Source organism: Salmo salar, chromosome 29 (assembly GCF_965601325.2).
Source record: "Salmo salar chromosome 29, fSalSal1, whole genome shotgun sequence".
In the NCBI taxonomy this organism is placed as follows: Eukaryota; Metazoa; Chordata; class Actinopteri; order Salmoniformes; family Salmonidae; genus Salmo; species Salmo salar.
The window spans coordinates 33,009,365-33,034,569 of record NC_138319.1 but is presented as its reverse complement, the minus strand read 5'-3'; the positions used below and the strand labels follow the sequence as shown (position 1 = coordinate 33,034,569).

Below are 25,205 nucleotides of genomic sequence, written 5' to 3'. Positions count from 1 at the left end.
TGCTCAGCAGGACAGGAACATGGTCATTTTAATGGTCAGCAGGACAGGAACATGGTCATTTTAATGGTCAGCAGGACAGGAACATGGTCCAATTCAAACTTATCAAGAGAACATCCCTGGTCATCCCTACTGCCTCTGATCTGGAGGACTCACTAAACAGAGAACATCCCTGGTCATCCCTACTGCCTCTGATCTGGAGGACTCACTAAACACAGAACATCCCTGGTCATCCCTACTGCCTCTGATCTGGAGGACTCACTAAACAGAGAACATCCCTGGTCATCCCTACTGCCTCTGACTAAACTGACTAAACACATAATGCTTAGTTTGTAAATTATGTCTGAGTATTTATTTAAAACTAAATACTTTTACTCTAGTATTTTACTGGGTGACTTTCAATTTTACTTGAGTCATTGTCTATTAAGGCATCTTTACTTTTACTCAAGTATGACAATTCAATACTATTTCCACCACGGATTCTCTCTGACCCCCCCCCCCCCCCCCCCACACTCGCTCTCCCTGAGCCCATGCCCCAGACAGACAGAACAGAAACACTTGCAGAGTTACAGCACCCCTCATTCTGGAATAGACTACATCATTTCTGAAGAGATTCCATGTGGCACAGTCCCTTCTTTATATACACTAAGAATTTAGTGAGCCATTGCATGATAATTTAACATGTGTTACTGACATGAAAAAACTAAATCATCAAGAACTTCCTAATGCCAACTGAACAGCAAACAGTGCCAAAGATGTCATAGCAGGTGTCTTATATCTGATGTTTTCTCAGACCGCTTTAGTCGAAGGTCTCTAATTCCCAAAGTAAAACTCGGTGGGAACACAATGTGCCTTTACATCTGTGTCTGAAGAGAGGACCAGGATTCAGTCTGAATACAGGACAAGATCACCCTCTAGTGGTTCTCATTTGATACTGCTGGTTCTGAGCACATGGATCCTCTGTGAAAGGTAAGCAAAACCAGAATCTTTGTGTTCAACAAATCAATACCGAATGATCATTCTCTTTTCAAGAAAAATGACCAAACACTTTTTCAAGGCACAATATGTTCTTGCTTTATTTTTCTGTATGCAAAAATAAAGATACATGGATTGATAATCAATAGCATATTGATAGCATATAAATACAATATGATGATAAAATCAAACAATGATATCATTCAAATGTGTATATATATTTTTTTGAATGGTTAAAAAGCACATTAACGCCCAATACCGCATCAACCCCTGGCTAGCCAGACCCCAGATACTCGCATGCAGAGATGATTTGACCTCTGGCTACACTGGAGGACACAACAAAGGACATAAAGGCTGAGTAAACATCAGTAACTTGAACCCTATGCAACCAGGAAGTTTAATGACTGTTGTTTTGCTTGTTTACTACAGCACATCATGTTGCTATCGGCGAAGACTGCTGAGGTGAGGACGGCTCATAATGTCACCAACCTCCTGTGGTTGCTATGTACATTACTAGTTAATCAACAACCAATCACTTTGTCAACATAATGATGCGTAAAAACACTGGCCAATCCCAGTAGAGTTACCGGTGAGAATTAATGCAGCTGTTGGAGAATTCTTCCTTAGAAAAAAGTTTAAAAAAATAATAAAATACAGAAATAAGAACAACCGTCCATTTGAGTCACAGAGAAAAGAGAGGATCTAGTCCTGGCGCCGGAACCGCACGCTGGTCGTATCCTTCCACTCTGGCCGAAGCGCCACTCTTTACAGCTTCAACTGGATGTGTCCCTCCGCCCTGGCAGCATCACACCTTCTACACCATTAACTGAGTGTGTCCCTCCGCCCTGGCAGCATCACACCTTCTACACCATTAACTGAGTGTGTCCCTCCACCCTGGCCGCATCACACCTTCTACACCATTAACTGAGTGTGTCCCTCCGCCCTGGCCGCATCACACCTTCTACACCATTAACTGAGTGTGTCCCTCCGCCCTGGCAGCATCACACCTTCTACACCATTAACTGAGTGTGTCCATCCGCCCTGGCCGCATCACACCTTCTACACCATTAACTGAGTGTGTCCCTCCACCCTGGCCGCATCACACCTTCTACACCATTAGTTTTTTCCAATTGCTAACACACTAAAATGACATGCACAGCACAATTTAAACTGACACACAGAGAGCAAAACCTCTTCTCAAGTCTCCAAAAGTCTAAACACATTTTCTGCTTTACACACATTTTGCAATTCAAAATGGCACTTTTTAAATGTACTGCACACGGTTCTCTGCATAAGACACAATCTGACAAAGTCACATGTTTGCTATTTCAAAACACTGCCATTCAAAATGACACTACATGAGCTAATTGGCCAATACATGTGCCACCTGGCCAAACACCTCAATGGTTAAATTGTTACCACTTCAATCAGGAAGTAAGCACTATGAAAAGACCACAGGTGAGCACCTTTTGTTTTACAACAACAATGGAAGCCGTTGCAGAGAGAGGAAAAGGAAGAGAGAGGGTGAGAATGAGAGGGGGAGGAAGAGTGAGAGGTAGGGTTAGAGCTGGTAGAGGAGTTCATGGCCAAAGAAGACAACTTTCAAATGAAATCAGAGCAACCTTAGTTGATCATGTCATCAACCATGGGCTGACAATGCGAGAGGCTGGACAGAGACTGCAGCTCAACTTCAGCCGTTTTACTGTCGCCTGTGTCATCCGGACATTTAGACTGGAGTACAGGTATGGAACCAAAATGTCTTTCACACTATGTAGTACACCCCATGTCATAGTGTATCAGTTGGGTGACACCTGTTTACTTCATGAATGGCTGATGTCATACACTAACTGCACAAATTTCCTATAGAATTGACTCTACTGTGGGGGAAATATCTTTAGGCTGCATTGTCCAAGCCCTATATATATTTTTTTTGTTTTTCTAAAGGACTGAGAGACGCAACCATGGTGGAGGAAGGGGCCAAATGTTCACCGGGGTACAGGAAGCTGCCATTGTAAACTTGGTTTTGGAAAATAAGGAAATCAGATTACGAGAAATTCAAAGCCACATCACCCAAGACAACACAACATTCAACGAGTCAGTCTGTCCACATTGGCTCGCGTTCTCAAACGAAACCAAATCCGAATGAAACAACTTTATAAGGTGCCGTTTGAGAGAAACTCTCAAAGAAACAAAGAGGTCAGACGAGCATATGTGGATGTAAGTACAATATTGACTGCAGTACACTACACGCAACATTGTTTCCCAGTGTACTGGATAACACCATATTGACTGCTTTTGTTCTTTGTTTTCAGGGAGTACTGGAAATGGATGCTCATGCAATCCCACGAATTCATCTTTATAGATGAGGCTGGGTTCAACCGAGCAAAGACCAGAAGAAGGGGGAGAAACGTCATTGGCCACAGAGCCATTCTAGATGTTCCTAGCCAACGTGGTGGGAACATCACAATGTGCGCTGCCATCTCCAATACGCATGGTGTCCTCCACCGTCATGACAACCTTGGACCATACAACACAGCCCATATTCTCCCATTTCTGGACAGACTCCACAACATTCTCATACCACCAGAGCGTATGAATGATGCAGACCATCAAAGAACCCGGTACGTTGTAGTATGGGACAACGTGAGCTTTCATCGTGCAGCCCCAGTCCAAAACTGGTTTGCTGACCACCCACCATTTCTCGTGCAATACCTCCCACCATACTCACCATTTCTGAACCCCATAGAAGACTTATTTTCGGCATGGCGGTGGAAGGTATACGACCGGCAGCCCTTTGTACGCATGCCTCTTGTGCAGGCTATGGAAGAGGCATGTGATGAGATTGATGTGGATGCGATTCAGGGATGGATAAGGCACTCAATGCACTTCTTCACTCGATGTCTGGCAAGGGAAGATATTGCCTGTGATGTGGACGAGGCGATGTGGCCAGATCCAGCTGTGCGGCAAGATGCTGCCTAATTATTTTTCTTGTCTCTTTATCTTCTATATATTTTTTCAGTTTACTGTTTTTTTGGGAGCATATTTTTGTTCAGTCCAATGTAAATATATCTGCTGTGCATATGTTGCACTGACTTGTTTGGTGAAAAATAAAATGTTTCAACAGCATGTGTGTGTATCTGCAAATATTTCTGCGCATCTGAAGAATTTTCTACAATTTGAACTATTTTAGTATTATGGCAAAGCATACTAAAGATGAGTGCTTTTCATTATGCCCAACAGTGTGTAGTTGGTTAGACAAAAATCTGGTAATATGAATGAAGTGTGTGCCATTTCGTGCAAACGTTTGATTTTGATATGTAGTTTTGGTTGCAGTGCTTCATTTTGCAGGATATATGAGGTATTTTGCAGTTTGGGTGTGTGGTTTTGTGTTAAGTATTCTGATAAAACCAGCCTAGTTTGAAAAATTGTTTTAGCAATTGGGAAAAACTGAGTGTGTCCCCTGGCCGCATCACACCTTCTACACCATTAACTGAGTGTGTCCCTCCGCCCTGGCTACATCACACCAGCGTTTCTCAAACTCGGTCCTCGGGACAGCAAAGGATGCACGTTTTGTTTTTTGCCCTAACACTACACAGCTGATTCAAAGCTTAATGATTTGTTTATTATTTGAATCAGCTGTGTAGTACGAGGGCAAAAAACAAAACGTGCATCCTTTGCTGTCCCGAGGACCGAGTTTGAGAAACCCATTTCTACACCATGAACTGAGTGTATCCCTCGGCCCCAGTGACGATAACGTCTATCCAGATCCTCATGGCCTCAGGAGAGGGGGCCAGCATGTAGTAGATCCTATCATGAGTCTTCACACTGAACGTCAGACACGGGTTAGGACTCTGGAGAGAGAGAGAGAGGGGCAGGGGTTAGGACTCTGGAGAGAGAGAGAGAGAGAGAGAGAGAGAGAGAGAGAGAGAGAGAGAGAGAGAGAGAGAGAGAGAGAGAGAGAGAGAGAGAGAGAGAGGGGCAGGGGTTAGGACTCTGGAGAGAGAGAGAGAGAGGGGCAGGGGTTAGGACTCTGGAGAGAGAGAGAGAGAAAGAGAGAGAGAGAGAGGGGCAGGGGTTAGGACTCTGGAGAGAGAGAGAGAGAAAGAGAGAGAGAGAGAGAGAGAGGGGCAGGGGTTAGGACTCTGGAGAGAGAGAGAGAGAGGGGCAGGGGTTAGGACTCTGGAGAGAGAGAGAGAGAGAGGGGCAGGGGTTAGGACTCTGGAGAGAGAGAGAGGGGCAGGGGTTAGGACTCTGGAGAGAGAGAGAGGGGCAGGGGTTAGGACTCTGGAGAGAGAGAGAGGGGCAGGGGTTAGGACTCTGGAGAGAGAGAGAGGGGCAGGGGTTAGGACTCTGGAGAGAGAGAGAGGGGCAGGGGTTAGGACTCTGGAGAGAGAGAGAGGGGCAGGGGTTAGGACTCTGGAGAGAGAGAGAGGGGCAGGGGTTAGGACTCTGGAGAGAGAGAGAGGGGCAGGGGTTAGGACTCTGGAGAGAGAGAGAGGGGCAGGGGTTAGGACTCTGGAGAGAGAGAGGGGCAGGGGTTAGGACTCTGCAGGGGGGAGAGAGGGGCACGGAAGGAGGGGAAGAGTAAGGCGAGAGAGAAAGTTTAACCATTTTGAAAAGGCCGACCTAGATCAGAAATAGACTCACTATCAGAGCAACATGTACCTTGTGTGCCTTCTTTAAGTGGTCGTAGTAAACTTCTTCTATGGCTTGAAAATAGATTACACCTTTCAGCTTGGCCTCGTGCTTGTCTGCAGCACATACAAAACACACACACATCAGAGTTGTTGTTAACACACACATCAGAAAAGTGTGAGTTATTGACACTCCACGGTCACCATCCAGTGTTCACCTGAGAAATAGGAGAGTGTTCGTCGGTTGCGGTCGAAGACGAACCAGCGTTTCTTCCAGGTCTTGATTTTTCTCCCCATCTTGACCAGGAATCCTCGACAAATCTTCTCCGTGAGCGACAGGTGGAAACACGTGTCAGCGCTGTGGCCAGCTGACTCTATATGGGCCCTCAGGTCAAAATCATCCTTACGCACCGGCAGGTAGCGCGTCAGAGGACGGGACTATGGGGACAGGGGTTAAAGGTTACCCAAATGGTCACCAACCCTATAATCCTGGAGAGCTATTGTTTTCTCTTGACTTTTGAATATAATTTTATTTTGCTCGCTCCCACTCTTTTTCTGTCTCTCTCTCTCTCTCCCTTACCTGTGCTCTCTGTTTCTCCCGTAGTTTCACCTCCCTATCAATGAGTTTCTGTCGTCTGTTGGTCTCTTCCTGCAGTCGTTTCTCCAGATGCTCCCTCCTCCTCTCCTCCTCCAGAGCCTGTTTGCGCGACTCCATCTCTTGCTCCTGCACCAGACACAACACACACTTTACACATCTTGGAGTTCTGTGTGTGTGTGTGTGTGTGTGTGTGTGTGTGTGTGTGTGTGTGTGTGACCTTGTGTTCTATGAGGCGGTTCTTCTCTTCCTGGGCCTGTCTCAGTAGATGCTCCATCTCCTCCAGTCTGGTCACATGAGACGTGCTGGCACTGCAACACACACAAACACATTCTACCGTCTGGGAACGATGCAACACGAGACTTGTTCTTCCCATGGAACACACACACACACACACACACACACACACACACACACACACACACACACACACACACAAAGACATTCTACCGTCTGGGAACGATGCAACACAAGACTTGTTCTTCCCATGGAACACACACACACACACACACACACACACAAAGACATTCTACCGTCTGGGAACGATGCAACACAAGACTTGTTCTTCCCATGGAACACACACACAAAGACATTCTACCGTCTGGGAACGATGCAACACAAGACTTGTTCTTCCCATGGAACACACACACAAAGACATTCTACCGTCTGGGAACGATGCAACACAAGACTTGTTCTTCCCATGGAACACACACACACACACACACACACACACAAAGACATTCTACCGTCTGGGAACGATGCAACACAAGACTTGTTCTTCCCATGGAACACACACACAAAGACATACAGAGCCTTCAAAAAGTATTCACACCCCTGACCTTTTCCACATTTTGTTGCGTTACAGCCTGAATTTAAAATGGATTGAGATAGTGTCACTGGCCTACCTACACACAATACCCCATAATGTCAAAGTGGAATTATGTTTTTCAAAAGTTGTACAAATGAATTAGAAATTAAAAATCTGAAATGTATTCAACCACTAAGCCTAAATAAGTTCAGGAGTACAACAAGTCACATAATAAGTTGCATGGACTCACACTGTGTGCAATACTAGTGTTTTCTTAAAGCAGACATTGAATATCCCATAATGGCTGTGATAGGAGAAAACTGAGGATGGATCAACAACATTGTAGTTACTCCACAATACTAACCTAAATGAGAGAGTGAAAAGAAGGAAGCCTGTACAGAATACAAATATTTCAAAACATGCATCCTGTTTGCAACAAGGAACTAAAGTAATACTGCAAAAAATGCAGCAAAGCAATTAACTTTTTGTCCTGAATACAAAGTGTTATGTTTGGGGCAAATCCACTACAACACATTACTGAGTACCACTCTCCATATTTTCAAGCATAGTGGTGGCTGCATCATGTTATGGGTATGCTTGTAATCGTTTAAGGACTGGGGAGTTTTTCAGGATAAATAAAGAAATGGAATGCAGCTAAGCATAAGCAAAATTCTAGAGGAAGAACTGGTTCAGTCAGCTTTCAACCAGACACTGGGAGATGAATTCACCTTTCAGCAGGACAATAACCTAAAACACAAGGCCAAATCTACATTGGAGTTGCTTACCAAGAAGACAGTGAATGTTCCTGAGTGTCTGAGTTACAGTTGTGACAAACCGGTTTGAAAATCTATGTCAAGACCTGAAAATGGTTGTCTAGCCATGATCAACAACCAATTAGACAATTTTTTTAAGAATAAGGGGCAAATGTTGCACAATCCAGGTGTGCAAATCTCTTGGAGATTTACCTAGAAAGACTCACAGCTGTAATCGCTGCCAAAAGTGATTCTCACATGTATTGACTCTGGGGTATGAGTATTTTATTTTCAAAAATTTCCAAAAACAGGTTTTCACTTTGTCATTATGGGGTATAGTGTGTATATGTTTTATTTAATATATATTGTTTGATCTATTTTGAATTCAGGCTGTAACACAACATAATGTGAAATAAATCAAGGGGTATGAATACTTTCTGAAGGCAAAGCGTGCACACACACACACACACACACACACACACACACACACACACACACACACACACACACACACACACACGTCAATAAAACTGCTGGAACACATTAGAACCAGCCTGGACATGTGTGTGTCTCAGTACAGTCTGCTGCTTTTCATTTCTGACTGACTGTCCACTCACTAACTACACCGCTTCCCTCCATCCCTCTCTCCTTAATCTCTACCATAATCCTTCATTCCCTCCATCCCTCTCTCCATAATCTCTCCCATACTCCTTCATTCCCGCATCCCTCTCTCCATAATCTCTCCCATACTCCTTCATTCCCTCCATCCCTCTCTCCATAATCTCTCCCATACTCCTTCATTCCCTCATCCCTCTCTCCATAATCTCTCCCATACTCCTTCATTCCCTCATCCCTCCTTAATCTCTACGATAATCCTTCAGTACATTCACTAACTACACCGCTTCCCTCCATCCCTCTCTCCTTAAGCTCTACCATAATACATTGAGGAGACTAAACTGCTTGGATTAACCCTGGATTGTAAAACTGTCATGGTCAAAACATATTGATACAACAGTAGCTAAAATGGGGAGAAGTCTGTCCATAATAAAGCGTTGCTCTGCCTTCTTAACAACACTATCAACAAGGCAGGTCCTACCGGCTCTAGTTTTATCACACCTGGACTACTGTTCAGTTGTGTGGTCAGGTGCCACAAAGAGGGACTTAGGAAAATTGGTTCAGAACAGGGCAGCACGGCTGGCCCTTAGATGTACACAGAGAGCTAACAATAATATGCATGTCAATCTCTCTTGGTTGAAAGTGGAGGAGAGATTGACTTTATCACTGCTTGTATTTATGAGAGGTATTGACATGTTGAATGCACCGAGCTGTCTGTCTGAAGTACTGGTGCACTGCTCAGACACCCATGTATACCCCACAAGACATGCTACCAGAGGTCTCTTCACAGTCCCCAAGTCCAGAACAGACTATGGGAGGCACACAGTACTACATAGAGCCATGACTACACGGAACTCTATTCCACATCAGGTAACTGATGCAAGCAATACAATTAGATTTAAAAAACAGATAAAATACACTTTATGGAACAGCGGGGACTGTGAAGCAACACAAACATAGACACAGACACATACATACAAACACATGACAACATACGCACTAGAAACACACAGGTACACATGGATTGTGTGTTGTAGATATGTGGTAGTAGAGTAGGGGCCTGAGGGAACACACTTAATGTGTTGTGAAATCTGTGAATATATTGTAATGTTTTGAAAAATGGTATAAACTGCCTTAATTTTGCTGGACCCCAGGAAGAGTAGCTGCTGCTTTGGCAGGAACTAAATGGGGATCCATAATATATACAAATACACACACAGACAGAGCGAGAGAGAGAGAGTTAGAGTTAGAGAGAGGGCTCTACATGCAGAACACATGATTTTACAAAGGGGGTCTGAACCCCAAATCTACCTCCACTAGCTGGCTATCCCCACTTGTAACCTCCCAATCCTCCCGAGAAGGGGGCCTGTATGGTGGGAGAGCTATGGGTCGGCTTACATACACACTTTCTACATTAGCCCTAATACAAACACGCACAGTCTCACAATACATTCATATTCCCGAAAAGCTCCAGCACTCAATGTTCCACATGATATGAAATGATAAACTGACTTCATATAGATCTTACATTTGTTGCTTGATCAGTTGTTAGGCTATTATACTGAATAAAATAGAAATGCAGCATGCAACAATTTCAAAAGGTTTCACTGACTTACTGTTCATATGAAGAAATTAGTAAAATAGGCCCTAATCTATGGATTTCACATGATTGATAATATAGATATGCATCTGATGGTCACAGATACCTCAAAAACAAAATGGGCCTCACAATAGTCCTCAAGATCTCAGAGTATTTCTGTGGATTCAAATTGATTAAAAAGTCAATTGTGTTCATTGTCCGTAGCTTATGCCTGCCCATACCATAACCAGAGGTGACATCAGCAAACTGCTGGCCCACACGACGCCATACATGTGGTCTGCGGTTCTGAGACCAGTTACATCTACTGACAAATTATCTTATGAGAGAGAAATGAACATTAGATTCTCTGGCAACAGCTCTGGTGGACATTCCTGCAGTCAACATCCCAATGAGACATCTGTGGCATTGTGTTGTGTGATAAATCTGCACATTTTAGGGTGACCTTTTTTGTCCCCAGCACAAGGTGCACCTGTGTAATGACCAGGCCGTTTAAACAGCTTCTTGATATGCCACACCTGATGGATTATCTTGTCAAAGGAGAAATACTCACTAACAGGGATGTAAACAAATTTGTGCACAAAACTTGAGAGAAATAAGCTTTTTGTGAGTATGGAAAATATCGGGGATCTTTTATTTCAAGTCATGAAACATGGGACCAACACTTTACATGTTGCATTTATATTTTTGTTCAGTGTAGCTGACCAAAAGTAGGCTAGATGTAAAGTAAAATACTGTTAATATGACCATGTGTTAGTCTCTCTCTCCCCTTCCTCAGTCCTATAGGCTTCAACAGACAACGATTGGACAGGGACTGCTAATGTGAAGAATGGTTTTTTTTTTTTCACCATTCACTTAACGGTGAAGATGGACACTTTAAATAAAATGTCTTTATGTATCCTCCCTCTCTGTCTCTCACACACACACACACACACACACACACCTACCAGGAGACATTGTCAGGTGAGCAGACAGAGATGCTGGTGTCCATGGAGTCCAAGCTGTCCATGCTCATGGTGTCGTAGGCCTGGCCGTTGTCACTGTCCAGGTACAGGTTGGACCGGGTGGCCTGACCTGGACCACAACAAGACCACCCAGGGTGAGAAAGTGAGAGACGGACAGTATAGTGAGAGAAAGAGAGAGATCTCCATAGGTACAGCGTTTATTACCTATGTTAATTCATGTGTAAAAATCAGTTATCTGTGTTTGACCCTCCATGCGCTGAGCCCTGTTCTCCATGACCGCTCCCCGTCTCAGGGGCCACAGTCTGACTGGACGCTACAGACCGCTGCACCTCCCTCTGATCACACAGACCAGCCACGGTTAAACCGGTAAAAAAAAAAAAAACACAACCGAAAGTTCCTCATAACAAAGTCAAAGTTTACGTACACTTAGGTTGGAGTCAAGTAAAACTCGATTTTCAACCACTCCACAAATTTCTTGTTAACAAACTATAGTTTTGGCAAGTCGGTTAGGACATCTACTTTGTGCATGACAAGTCATTTTTCGAACAATTGTTTACAGACAGATTATTTCACTTATTTTTCACTGTATCACAATTCCAGTGGGTCAGAAGTTTACATACACTAAGTTGACTGTGCCTTTAAACAGCTTGGAAAATTCCAGAAAATGATGTCATGGCTTTAGAAGCTTCTGATGGGCTAATTGATACCATTTGAGTCAATTGGAGGTGTACCTGTGGATGTATTTCAAGGCCTGTCTTCAAACTCAGTGCCTCTTTGCTTGACATCATGGGAAAATCAAAATAAAATCAGCCAAGACCTCAGAAAAAGATTGTAGACCTCCACAAGTCTGGTTCATCTTGGGAGCAATTTCCGAACGCCTGAAGGTACCACATTCATCTGTACAAACAATAGTACACAAGTATAAACACCATTGGACTACTACGCAGCCGTCATACCGCTCAGGAAGGAGACGTTTTCTGTCTCCTAGAGATTAACTTACTTTGTTGTGAAAAGTGCAAATCAATCCCAGAACAACAGCAAAGGATCTTGTGAAGATGCTGGAGGAAACAGATACAAAAGTATCTACACTGCTCAAAAAAATAAAGGGAACACTTAAACAACACAATGTAACTCCAAGTCAATCACACTTCTGTGAAATCAAACTGTCCACTTAGGAAGCAACACTGATTGACAATACATTTCACATGCTGTTGTGCAAATGGAATAGACAACAGGTGGAAATTATAGGCAATAAGCAAGACACCCCCAATAAAGGAGTGGTTCTGCAGGTGGTGACCACAGACCACTTCTCAGTTCCTATGCTTCCTGGCTGATGTTTTGGTCACTTTTGAATGCTGGCGGTGCTTTCACTCTAGTGGTAGCATGAGACGGAGTCTACAACCCACACAAGTGGCTCAGGTAGTGCAGCTCATCCAGGATGGCACATCAATGCGAGCTGTGGCAAGAAGGTTTGCTGTATCTGTCAGCGTAGTGTCCAGAGCATGGAGGCGCTACCAGGAGACAGGCCAGTACATCAGGAGACGTGGAGGAGGCCGTAGGAGGGCAACAACCCAGCAGCAGGACCGCTACCTCCGCCTTTGTGCAAGGAGGAGCAGGAGGAGCACTGCCAGAGCCCTGCAAAATGACCTCCAGCAGGCCACAAATGTGCATGTGTCTGCAAAACGGTCAGAAACAGACTCCATGAGAGTGGTATGAGGGCCCGACGTCCACAGGTGGGGGTTGTGCTTACAGTCCAACACCGTGCAGGACATTTGGCATTTGCCAGAGAACACCAAGATTGGCAAATTCACCACTGGCACCGTGTGCTCTTCACAGATGAAAGCAGGTTCACACTGAGCACATGTGACAGACGTGACAGAGTCTGGAGACGCCGTGGAGAACTTTCTGCTGCCTGCAACATCCTCCAGCATGACCGGTTTGGCGGTGGGTCAGTCATGGTGTGGGGTGGCATTTCTTTGTGGGGCTGCACAGCCCTCCATGTGCTCGCCAGAGGTAGCCTGACTGCCATTAGGTACCGAGATGAGATCCTCAGACCCCTTGTGAGACCATATGCTGGTGCGGTTGGCCCTGGGTTCCTCCTAATACAAGACAATGCTAGACCTCATGTGGCTGGAGTGTGTCAGCAGTTCCTGCAAGAGGAAGGCATTGATGCTATGGACTGGCCCGCCCGTTCCCCAGACCTGAATCCAATTGAGCACATCTGGGACATCATGTCTCGCTCCATCCACCAAAGCCACGTTGCACCACAGACTGTCCAGGAGTTGGCGGATGCTTTAGTCCAGGTCTGGGAGGAGATCCCTCAGGAGACCATCCGCCACCTCATCAGGACCATGCCCAGGCGTTGTAGGGATGTCATACAGGCACGTGGAGGCCACACACACTACTGAGCCTCATTTTGACTTGTTTTAAGGACATTACATCAAAGTTGGATGAGACTGTAGTGTGGTTTTTCACTTTAATTTTGAGTGTGACTCCAAATCCAGACCTCCATGGGTTGATAAATTGGATTTCCATTGATTATTTTTGTGTGATTTTGTTGTCAGCACATTCAACTATGTAAAGAAAAAAGTATTTCATAAGATTATTTCATTCATTCAGATCTAGGATGTGTTATTTTAGGGTTCCCTTTATTTTTTTGAGCAGTGTATATCCACAGTAAAACGAGTCCTATATCGACATAACCTGAAAGGCTGCTCAACAAGGAAGAAGCCACTGCTCCAAAACTGCCATAAAAAAGCCAGACTACGGTTTGCAACTGCACATGGGGACAAAGATCGTACTTTTTGGAGAAATGTCCTTTGGTCTGATGAAACAAAAATATAACTGTTTGGCAATAATGACCATGGTTATGTTTGGAGGAAAAAGGGCTTGCAAGCCGAAGAACCCCATCCCAACTGTGAAGCACAGGGGTGGCAGCGTCATGGTGTGGGGGTGCTTTGCTGCAGGAGGGACTGGTGCACTTCACAAAATATATGGCATCATGAGGTAGGAAAATAATGTGAATATATTGAAGCAATATCTCAAGACCTCAATCCTATAGAAAATTTGTAGGCAGAACTGAAAAAGCGTGTGTAAGCAAGGAGGCCTACAAACCTGACTCAGTTACACAAGCTCTGTCAGGAGGAATGAGCCAAAATTCACCCAACTTATTGTGGGAAGCTTGTGGAAGGGTACCCGAAATATTTGACCCAAGTTAAAGAATTTAAAGGCAATGCTACCAAATTCTAATTGATGTATGTAATGTATGTGTAAACTTCTGACCCACTGGGAATGTGATGAAAGAAATAAAAGCTGAAATAAATCACTCTCTACACTATTATTCTGACATTTCATATTCTTAAAATAAAGTGGTGATCCTAACACACCTAAGACAGGGAATTTTTACTAGGATTAAATGTCAGGAATTGTGAAAAACAGAGTTTAAATGTATTTGGCTACGGTGTATGTAAACTTCCTACTATATGGTCCAAAAAAATAAAGCCACAATTTCATGGGCCACAAAACACAGCAGGTGAACAAGTCCAACCGGAGAAAATCACAGACCACACACACCAGTGGACCTCCCCCCAGACTGTCACTATGACAGGAATAACACACCAGTGGACCTCCCCCCAGACTGTCACTATGACAGGAATAACACACCAGTGGACCTCCACCCTGACTGTCACTATGACAGGAATAACACACCAGTGGACCTCCACCCTGACTGTCACTATGACAGGAATAACACTCCAGTGGACCTCCACCCTGACTGTCACTATGACAGGAAAAACACTCCAGTGGACCTCCACCCTGACTGTCACTATGACAGGAATAACACACCAGTGGACCTCCACCCTGACTGTCACTATGACAGGAATAACACACCAGTGGACCTCCACCCTGACTGTCACTATAACAGGAATAACACTCCAGTGGACCTCCACCCTGACAGGAATAACACACCAGTGGACCTCCACCCTGACTGTCACTATGACAGAAATAACACTCCAGTGGACCTCCACCCTGACAGGAATAACACACCAGTGGACCTCCACCCTGACTGAAATAACACACCCCACAGTTCTAGAGTTGGGTACAGGAAACACACACACACACACACACACACACACACACACACACACACACACACACACACACACACACACACACACACACACACAACACACACACACACACACACACACACACACACACACACACACACACACACACACACACACACACACACACACAGAGAGATGGCGAGTCGACACATAGGCGCGCGCACACACACACACACACACACACCTCCGCAGGAACCCTGATACCATAAGGCAAGAGGGCCAGATACACCTGGCCCACAGGACAGGCTTCAATCTCAACACACACAAATTCATTGGGTACTGGGACCTACTGTATAAATGGATGCTTCACAACAGCAGAAAGCATCTTCTACCTCTCCTCAACTAACTCCACAAACAAATAAAAAGAATCATGCTCCTATCCACCCATCAGACATACAATCTGAGGATCCATCCTATGTGTTGAAGCCTTATAATGTAAACTGTGTTACTGTACAGTATCTAGTCCAGAGGATCACCGGTGGTGTGACAGACTGTGTGTGTGTGTGTGCCTCACCCTTGTGCAGACGGCGTGTATCTGTGTTGCTGGAGACAGACATGGCCCTTGGTAGAATACTGACACAGCTACAACTCTGCACCGGGGGCTGCTGGGACTGTGGAAGACCAGCGAGAGGGAGATTAAAGGGGATGGTGTGTGTGTGTGTGTGTGTGTGTGTGTGTACCTTGTTAAACATGCTGTGTCCCAGTGTAACACAGCTGAACTGAGGGGTGACAGACTGTGTGTGTGTGTGTGTGTGTGTGTGTGTGTGTGTGTGTGTGTGTACCTTGTTAAACATGCTGTGTCCCAGTGTAACACAGCTGAACTGAGGGGTGACAGTGGTCTTCTTCCTGGGTAACGTGTCACTCAGGTGGGCCCCGCCTTCTTTCACTAACCTCTTCCTCTCCTCCAGCGAACGGAAGTGCTGAACATGCACATACAATATTCAGAATCACAACACACACACACACACACACACACCCTTTACCTGCCTGTTGTGGCAGTGATTATTTACAGGTAGAGGAGGAGGAGAGTCAGGGAGGGGTCACGATAGGTCGCCATGTCCTCCGGCCAATGAACAGAGGGGGTTTTGGTGAGAGGGGGACGGCAGGGCGAGGAAGAAGGCCAGTCAACAGGAGAGGAGGGGCGACAGAGCTTAAAGAGGATGAGAGGAACACCATCAGAGAAAGAGCACTAGGGCTGACCCGATTTAGTCGACTAGTCAAATGTTTGGTCCATAACCTGTTGGTCGACAGAGATTTCCTTAGTCGAGCAGTTACAAAAACAAATAAATATCACGGTGTACAAGACACCTGTCTGATTGGCTCCTATCTGAGTGGACTGATCCATTGTGGAGGCAGAGGGGATGGAACAGTCCATCACTCTAAGAGACTAGTGCTACTGAAATTCTATATGGTTCAGGACAATGGTTCAACACTAATTAAAATCATATTATTATATAACAAATGTTCCTTCTCCCACGTTTGATAGCGGTCACTGTCCGCGGTTCTGAAACACATCAGTGTGCTGTTGAATTGGTGTCTTTTCCTAGACCATGTTGCTATGTGCATAATAGGTAAGTTAACCAGCATATTGGTGTTGAGAACAATGCGGATGCAACACTCCAACACTCTCCTTCTTGGTCATTGTCCTGTTGAAAAACAAATGATAGTCCCACTAAGCGCAAACCAGATGGGATGGCATATCGCTGCAGAATGCTGTGGTAGCCATGCTAGTTAAGTGTGCCTTGAATTCTAAATAAATCACAGACAGTGTCACCAGCAAAGCACCATCACACCTCCTCCTCCATGCTTCACGGTGGGAACCACACATGCAGAGATCATGATTTCACCTACTCTGCGTCTCACAAAGACACGGCGGTTGGAACCAAAAATCTCCAATTTGGACTCATCAGACCAAAGGACAGATTTCCACCGGTCTAATGTCCATTGCTCGTGTTTCTTGGCCCAAGCATGTCTCTTCTTCTTACTGGTGTCCTTTAGTAGTGGTTTCTTTGCAGCAATTCGACCATGACGGCCTGATTCACGTAGTCTCCTCTGAACAGTTGATGTTGAGATGTGTCTGTTACTTGAACTCTGTGAAGCATTTATTTGGGCTGCAATCTGAGGTGCAGTTATTTTAATGAACTTATCCTCTGCAGCAGAGGTAACTCTGGGTCTTCCTTTCCTGTGGCGGTCCACATGAGAGCGAGTTTCATCATAGCGCATGATGGTTTTTGCGACTGCACTTGAAGAAATGCTCAAAGTTCTTGAAATTTTCCAGATTGACTGACCATCATGTCTTAAAGTAGTGATGGACTGTCGTTTCGCTTTGCTTATTTGAGCTGTTCTTGCCATAATATGGACTTGGTCTTTTACCAAATAGGGCTATCTTCTGTATACCAACCCTACCTTGTCACAACACATCTGATTGGCTCAATCACATTAAGGAAGGAAATTCTACAAATGATCTTTTAACAAGGCACACCTGTTAATTGAAATGCATTCCCGGTGACTACCTCATGAAGCTGGTTGAGAAAATGCCAAGAGCGTGCAAAGCTGTCATCAAAGCAAAGGGTGGTTAATTTGAAGAATCTTTGAAGAACACTTTTCTGGTTACTACATGATTCCATATGTGTTATTTCATAGTTTTGATGTCTTCACTATTATTCTACAATGTAGAGAATAGTAAAAATAAAGACAAATCCTGGAATGAGTAGGTGTGTCAAATTTTTCACTGGTACTGTATATTGAAAAGTGCACGTTTAAACATTTCGACCAATCGATTGGTCGCAAGAACATACAACTTTTTTGTTGTTGTTGTCGGGGACAGCCCTACAGCGAACAAAATATAAATCAAGATGAATAGAAAGGCAATAGTGTCATCCACCTCCAAACTACCATCGCTCAAACACACACACACACACACCTCATCATCCTCTGGTTTTTGGGTGATGTCATCAAGGGAGGGGATATGCTCAGGATCAGGAGAGGGATTGGCCAGAACAGGGGTGGGACTAGGGTTCCCCCCCTGCTGAGAGTAAAGTTCATTGATCTCACTGACTGTGACATAGCCCTGGAAAACACCATCATGGAAACGGGGGGGGGGGGGGGGGGGGGAGAATGAGAGGGTAGAGGGGAAGATGAGAGGGGGACAAAGTGGTGATAGACAGAGGTGAGGAGGTGGAGATTGAAAGAGAAAAAAAAGAGAAATTGAGAGAGAGAGATTCAGCCATGTTCAAACTTGTTGTTAGTTTTGTTAGTGAAGGCAGAGCTGTACTGTTATGCAGGTTAAACATCTTCCATTAGTTTCACATTGACATTGAATGCTAAACATAAACAATAGGAACAGGCCTGTTTGTTACCAGTGCAATGTGTTATTATCACCGTATAAATGAAAGACGAGAAGGAGGAAGTGTTTCTGAAATGGCCTCTACAAAGTGCTTCTTAAAACCTCATGATATACCAGAACTTTCCCTCTGACATGCACATCATTTCAATGGATAGAATAGCAGATACAATTTATTTTTACCGCGAAGCTGGCTGCCCATTTCCTCAAAACAAAAACAAATGCCCTGGGTTGGCCAGTGGCCCTGTTTCACCTATCGTGGATCTCAGCTTTAAAATGGCAAGGATGGAGGCAGGACATGGTACCTTAGCACTCTTTATGGCAAGAGAGGAAAGGAGGGATGAGAGGACCAGCAGGAAGGATAAGAGAAGAAAGAGAGGAAGAGGCGTGGTCACGGGACTGGTCGCTAGGAGACCGACACACATCAGCCAGCAACGCCATATCCTAAGTGACAGGAGAAGGAGGAAAGAGAGGAGACAGTAAGGCGAGGGGGAGAATCGGCGGGAATGGAGACGGTTGCTAGGCAACAGTCAAACATACCTCCTTGAGACTGATAGGACTGAGAGGGAAGTGCCGCCCACCTGTGAGGTCAGCATACTTCCTCTCCAGAGATGCATGGTTCTCTTTCTCCTGAGAGAGAGAGAGAGAGAGAGAGAGAGAGAGAGAGAGAGAGAGAGAGAGAGAGAGAGAGAGACAGAGAGACAGAGAGACTTTGATTTCAGTCCTACTTGCATTTTAAACACACACAAATGTACACACACACACCATGCGTTCATACCCTCTGCAGCATCATCTGCAGGTTGGTCCTCTCCTTCAGAAAGCTATCCTTCTCTCGCTGAGCCTGCTGGGTAATCAGGTCCGCCTGCTTCTTCAGGGTCACCAGCCTCCCCTGGGAACACACACAGTTTAACACACACACAAAGTTCAACACACACATACTCTAAGACAAACCCACCGTACCTTGCGTGTGACAGTGCTGAGTTGGTAGTCAGTGATCTCTCTGAGAAGGTGTTGTGTGTTTGTCTCCTTCTCCTCATCATGATGACTCCCTCTCTCCATCTGCTGAAAACCCAGGTCCTTAAAACACTTTGTCTCAGCCTCCAGCACCTCAGAGTCCTGAGACACACACACACTTTGTCAGATTGTGTTGTAACATATTGGCTGTCCCTATGTGTACACAGTTTACTCCCTATTTTGTGCATGAGGGAGAGAGTATTCAGTCACACACACAACCAAATCAAGGCATGCTCTCGCCCAACATGCTATAAACCATGTTTCCTCATCCTATCAAATACCAGCTACTACCCATCAGCAGGCTGAGAGTCTGTGGAGCTGAAGGACATGATGTGACCCATCCTGAAACTGACAGGAGAAGAGGAGGAAATGGAGGAGGAAGAGGAAGGAGGAGGGGTGAGGAAGACAAGTAGAGATAGTCCTGTAGGCAAATGAGAGGAGGAGGAGCTAGAGGAGAAGGAGGGGTGAAGAGGTAGTAGCAGGTGTGTGTGTGTGTGTGGTGTGTCACCGGAAGTCATTTATTTTAGCAGGAAGTGTGTGAGAAACTGAACCAGCTCACACATACCCTGAGACAGCCGCTCTACCCTAGTCCTCTCAGTCTGTAGAGACACCCACCCTGAGACAGCCGCTCTACCCTAGTCCTCTCAGTCTGTAGAGACACCCACCCTGAGACAGCCGCTCTACCCTAGTCCTCTCAGTCTGTAGACACCCACCCTGAGACAGCTGCTCTACCCTAGTCCTCTGTCTGTAGAGACACCCACCCTGAGACAGCCGCTCTACCCTAGTCCTCTCAGTCTGTAGAGACACCCACCCTGAGACAGCCGCTCTACCCTAGTCCTCTCAGTCTGTAGAGACACCCACCCTGAGACAGCCGCTGTACCCTAGTCCTCTCAGTCTGTAGACACCCACCCTGAGACAGCCGCTCTACCCTAGTCCTCTCAGTCTGTAGAGCACCCACCCTGAGACAGCCGCTCTACCCTAGTCCTCTCAGTCTGTAGACACCCACCCTGAGACAGCTGCTCTACCCTAGTCCTCTCAGTCTGTAGAGACACCCACCCTGAGACAGCTGCTCTACCCTAGTCCTCTCAGTCTGTAGAGACACCCACCCTGAGACAGCCGCTCTACCCTAGTCCTCTCAGTCTGTAGAGACACCCACCCTGAGACAGCCGCTCTACCCTAGTCCTCTCAGTCTGTAGAGACACCCACCCTGAGACAGCCGCTCTACCCTAGTCCTCTCAGTCTGTAGAGACACCCACCCTGAGACAGCCGCTCTACCCTAGTCCTCTCAGTCTGTAGAGACACCCACCCTGAGACAGCCGCTCTACCCTAGTCCTCTCAGTCTGTAGAGACACCCACCCTGAGACAGCTGCTCTACCCTAGTCCTCTCAGTCTGTAGACACACACACACACACACACACAGTGGAGGAAACACAACACACACAGACGAACGACAAGCACACACATAGACAACAAGAACACACACACAACCACGGATGAATGACAAGCATGTGCATACGCCTAGGTACAAACACACAGGACAGAGAGGGAGAGAGCAGGATATAGTGTTCATGGGAGAAGTACACTATAGCCTTTTTATTTATTTAACCTTTATTTAACTAGGCAAGTCAGTTAAGAACAAATTCTTATTTACAATGACAGACTACCGAAAGGAAAAAGACCTCCTGCGGGGACGGGGGCCTGGGATTAAAAAATATATATTTTTTAAATAAATTACGTATAAATATAGGACAAAACACACATCACGACAAGAGAGACAACACTACATAAAGAGAGATCTAAGACAACACAGCATGGTAGCAACACAACATGGTGGCAACACAAAACATGGTACAAACATTATTGGGCACAGACAACAGCACAAAGGGCAAGAAGGTAGAGACAACAATACATCACGCAAAGCAGCCACAACTGTCAGTAAGAGTGTCCATGATTGTGTCTTTGAATGAAGAGATTGAGATAAAACTGTCCAGTTTGAGTGTTTGTTGCAGCTCGTTCCAGTCGCTAGCTAGCTGCAGCGAACTGAAAAGACAAGCGACCCAGGGATGTGTGTGCTTTGGGGACATTTAACAGAATGTGACTGGCAGAACGGGTGTTGTATGTGGAGGATGAGGGCTGCAGTAGATATCTCAGATAGGGGGAGTGAGGCCTAAGATGGTTTTATAAATAAGCATCAACCAGTGGGTCTTGCGACAGGTATACAGAGATGACCAGTTTACAGAGGAGTATAGAGTGCAGTGATGTGCCCTGTAAGGAGCATTGGTGGCAAATCTGATTGCCGAATGGTAAAGAACATCTAGCCGCTCGAGAGCACCCTTACCTACCGATCTATAAATTACACCTCCGTAATCTAGCATGGGTAGGATGATCTGAATCAGGGTTAGTTTGGCAGCTGGGGTGAAAGAGGAGTGATTACGATAGAGGAAACCAAGTCTAGATTTAACTTCAGCCTGCAGCTTTGATATGTGCTGAGAGAAGGACAGTGTACCGTCTAGCCATACTCCCAAGAACGTGTATGAGGTGACTACCTCAAGCTCTAAACCCTCAGAGGTAGTAATCACACCTGTGGGGAGAGGGGCATTCTTCTCACCAAACCACATTACCCTGTTGTGAATTAACAGCTGTATATTTGGACCGGAGACAGCATGACAGGGATTTACACATACCAAGTCATCTAGTCACAAGCCAATCAATGTACTGTATGTATGTGTTTAGCTTGACAATATGTGGCTCACATTCCATATCATGCACACAGTGGTGTAAAGTACTTAAGTAAAAATACTTTAAAGTACTACCTAAGTAGTTTTTTGGGTTATCTGTACTTTACTATTTATATTTGACAATGTTTACTGTTACTTCACTACATTCCTAAAGAAAATTATGTACTTTTTACTCCATACATTTTTCCTGACACCCAAAAGTACCCCCGTAAATGTTGAATGCTTAGCAGGATAGCAAAATGGTCTAATTCACACACAAGAGAGAACATCCCTGGTCATCCCTACTGCCTCTGATCTGGCGGATTCACTAAACACATGCTTCGTTTGTAAATTATGTCTGAGTATTGAAGCTTGCCCCTGGATATCTGTAAAAAAAAAAAAAAAATAGAAAATGGTGCCGTCTGGTAAGGAATTTAAAATTATTTATACTTAAGTATATTTCAGCAATTACATTTACTTTTGATACTTAAGTACAGTGAGGGAAAAAAGTATTTGATCCCCTGCTGATTTTGTACGTTTGCCCACTGACAAAGAAATGATCAGTCTATAATTTTAATGGTATTTTTATTTGAACAGTGAGAGACAGAATAACAACAAACAAATCCAGAAAAACACATGTCAAAAATTGTATAAATTGATTTGCATTTTAATGAGGGAAATAAGTATTTGACCCTTCTGCAAAACATGACTTAGTACTTGGTGGCAAAACCCTTGTTGGCAATCACAGAGGTCAGACGTTTCTTGTAGTTGGCCACCAGGTTTACACACATCTCAGGAGGGTTTTTGTCCCACTCCTCTTTGCAGATCTTCTCCAAGTCATTAAGGTTTCGAGGCTGACGTTTGTCAACTCGAACCTTCAGCTCCCTCCACAGATTTTCTATGTGATTAAGGTCTGGAGACTGGCTAGGCCACTCCAGGACCTTAATGTGCTTCTTCTTGAGCCACTCCTTTGTTGGCTTGGCCGTGTGTTTTGGGTCATTGTCATGCTGGAATACACATTTTCAATGCCCTGGCTGAGGGAGGGAAGTTCTCACCCAAGATTTGACGGTACATGGCCCCGTCCATCGTCCCTTTATGTGGTGAAGTTGTCCTGTCCCCTTAGCAGAAAAACACCCCCAAAGAATAATGTTTCCACCTCCATGTTTGATGGTGGGGATGGTGTTCTTGGGGTCATAGGCATCATTCCTCCTCCTCCAAACACGGCGAGTTGAGTTGATGTCAAAGAGCTCCATTTTGGTCTCATCTGACCACAACACTTTCACCCAGTTGTCCTCTGAATCATTCAGATGTTCATTGGCAAACTTCAGATGGGCATGTATATGTGCTTTCTTGAGCAGGGGGACCTTGCGGGCGCTGCAGGATTTCAGTCCTTCACGGCGTAGTGTGTTACCAATTGTTTTCTTGGTGACTATGGTCCCAGCTGCCTTGAGATCATTGACAAGATCCTCCCGTGTAGTTCTGGGCTGATTCCTCACCGTTCTCATGATCATTGCAACTCCACGAGGTGAGATCTTGCATGGAGCCCCAGGCCGAGGGAGATTGACAGTTCTTTTGAGTTTCTTCCATTTGCGAATAATCGCACCAAATGTTGTCACCTTCTCACCAAGCTGCTTGGCGATGGTCTTGTAGCCCATTCCAGCCTTGTGTAGGTCTACAATCTTGTCCCTGACATCCTTGGAGAGCTCTTTGGTCTTGGCCATGGTGGAGAGTTTGGAATCTGATTGATTGATTGCTTCTGTGGACAGATGTCTTTTATACAGGTAACAAGCTGAGATTAGGAGCACTCCCTTTAAGAGTGTGCTCCTAATCTCAGCTCGTTACCTGTATAAAAGACACTTGGGAGCCAGAAATCTTTCTGATTGAGAGGGGGTCAAATACTTATTTCCCTCATTAAAATGCAAATCAATTTATAACATTTTTGACATGTGTTTTTCTGGATTTTTTTGTTGTTATTGTGTCTCTCACTGTTCAAATAAACCTACCATTAAAATTATAGACTGATAATTTCTTTGTCAGTGGGCAAATGTACAAAATCAGCAGGGGATCAAATACTTTTTCCCCCCTCACTGTATATTTAAAACCAAATACTTTTAGAGTTTTACTCAAGTAGTATTTTACTGGGTTACTTTCACTTTTCTATTAATGTAGCTTTACTCAAGAATGACAATTGGGTACATTTTCCACCACTGCATGCACACAGTGCTTATGACACCACAAACTCTTACAAACTTCATGTAACAGCACGTACACACCCACCCATATTGTCTCTCTCTCTCTCTCCCTCCCTTATGTTGAGTTGCCCCTAGTGAACCCAGTTGACTCAGTGTTACAGACACACACCTGAGTCTTCTGGTCCTGTGCCTGTTGTTCCATGTCGGCCATCTTGGTGTCGAGTGTCTCCACAGCATCTCTCTCCTGCTGCAGAGCTGCTAGCTCCGCCTCCTGCTCCGCCTGTACCAGGGCACCCTCCACCTCCACCTGGATGGAGAGAGAGGGAGGGAGTGAGTCTGTCCACCTCCACCTGGATGGAGAGAGAGGGAGGGAGTGAGTCTGTCCACCTCCACCTGGATGGAGAGAGGGGAGGGTGAGTCTGTCCACCTCCACCTGGATGGAGAGAGGGAGTGAGTCTGTCCACCTCCACCTGGATGGAGAGAGGGGAGGGGTGAGTCTGTCCACCTCCACCTGGATGGAGAGAGAGGGGGAGTGAGTCTGTCCACCTCCACCTGGATGGAGAGAGGGAGGGGTGAGTCTGTCCACCTCCACCTGGATGGAGAGAGGGGAGGGAGTGAGTCTGTCCACCTCTACCTGGATGGAGAGAGGGGAGGGGTGAGTCTGTCCACCTCTACCTGGATGGAGAGAGGGGAGGGTGAGTCTGTCCACCTCTACCTGGATGGAGAGAGGGGAGGGGTGAGTCTGTCCACCTCTACCTGGATGGATGGAGAGAGAGGGAGGGAGTGAGTCTGTCCACCTCTACCTGGATGGATGGAGAGAGAGGGAGGGAGTGAGTCTGTCCACCTCTACCTGGATGGATGGAGAGAGAGGGAG

The 25,205-nt window shown here is 45.4% G+C and overlaps 1 protein-coding gene and 1 long non-coding RNA gene across 2 annotated transcripts in view; both read right to left on the bottom strand.

Moving 5' to 3' along the window:
• Window positions 1–1,045: 1,045 nt before the first annotated feature.
• LOC145865801 (uncharacterized) lies at window positions 1,046–4,534 on the bottom strand. Its single transcript, XR_014383101.1, has 2 exons — window positions 4,448–4,534; window positions 1,046–2,077 (listed from the first exon to the last, which is right to left on the bottom strand). It is a non-coding gene; the product is annotated as an uncharacterized LOC145865801 (long non-coding RNA).
• Window positions 4,535–4,557: 23 nt separating this feature from the next.
• The window catches only part of LOC106590600 (pleckstrin homology-like domain family B member 2), a 57,213-nt gene continuing 36,565 nt past the window's right edge, over window positions 4,558–25,205 (bottom strand). The window contains exons 7-18 of the mRNA XM_045710809.2: window positions 24,501–24,638; window positions 19,369–19,524; window positions 19,187–19,297; window positions 18,949–19,038; window positions 15,848–15,985; window positions 15,580–15,676; window positions 10,921–11,047; window positions 6,422–6,512; window positions 6,187–6,330; window positions 5,825–6,044; window positions 5,638–5,723; window positions 4,558–4,823 (exon numbers count right to left, since the gene is read on the bottom strand). Coding sequence (XP_045566765.2) covers window positions 4,683–4,823; window positions 5,638–5,723; window positions 5,825–6,044; window positions 6,187–6,330; window positions 6,422–6,512; window positions 10,921–11,047; window positions 15,580–15,676; window positions 15,848–15,985; window positions 18,949–19,038; window positions 19,187–19,297; window positions 19,369–19,524; window positions 24,501–24,638 — 1,539 coding nt within the window. The 3' untranslated portion in view covers window positions 4,558–4,682. The remainder of the gene's footprint in view (window positions 4,824–5,637; window positions 5,724–5,824; window positions 6,045–6,186; window positions 6,331–6,421; window positions 6,513–10,920; window positions 11,048–15,579; window positions 15,677–15,847; window positions 15,986–18,948; window positions 19,039–19,186; window positions 19,298–19,368; window positions 19,525–24,500; window positions 24,639–25,205) is intronic.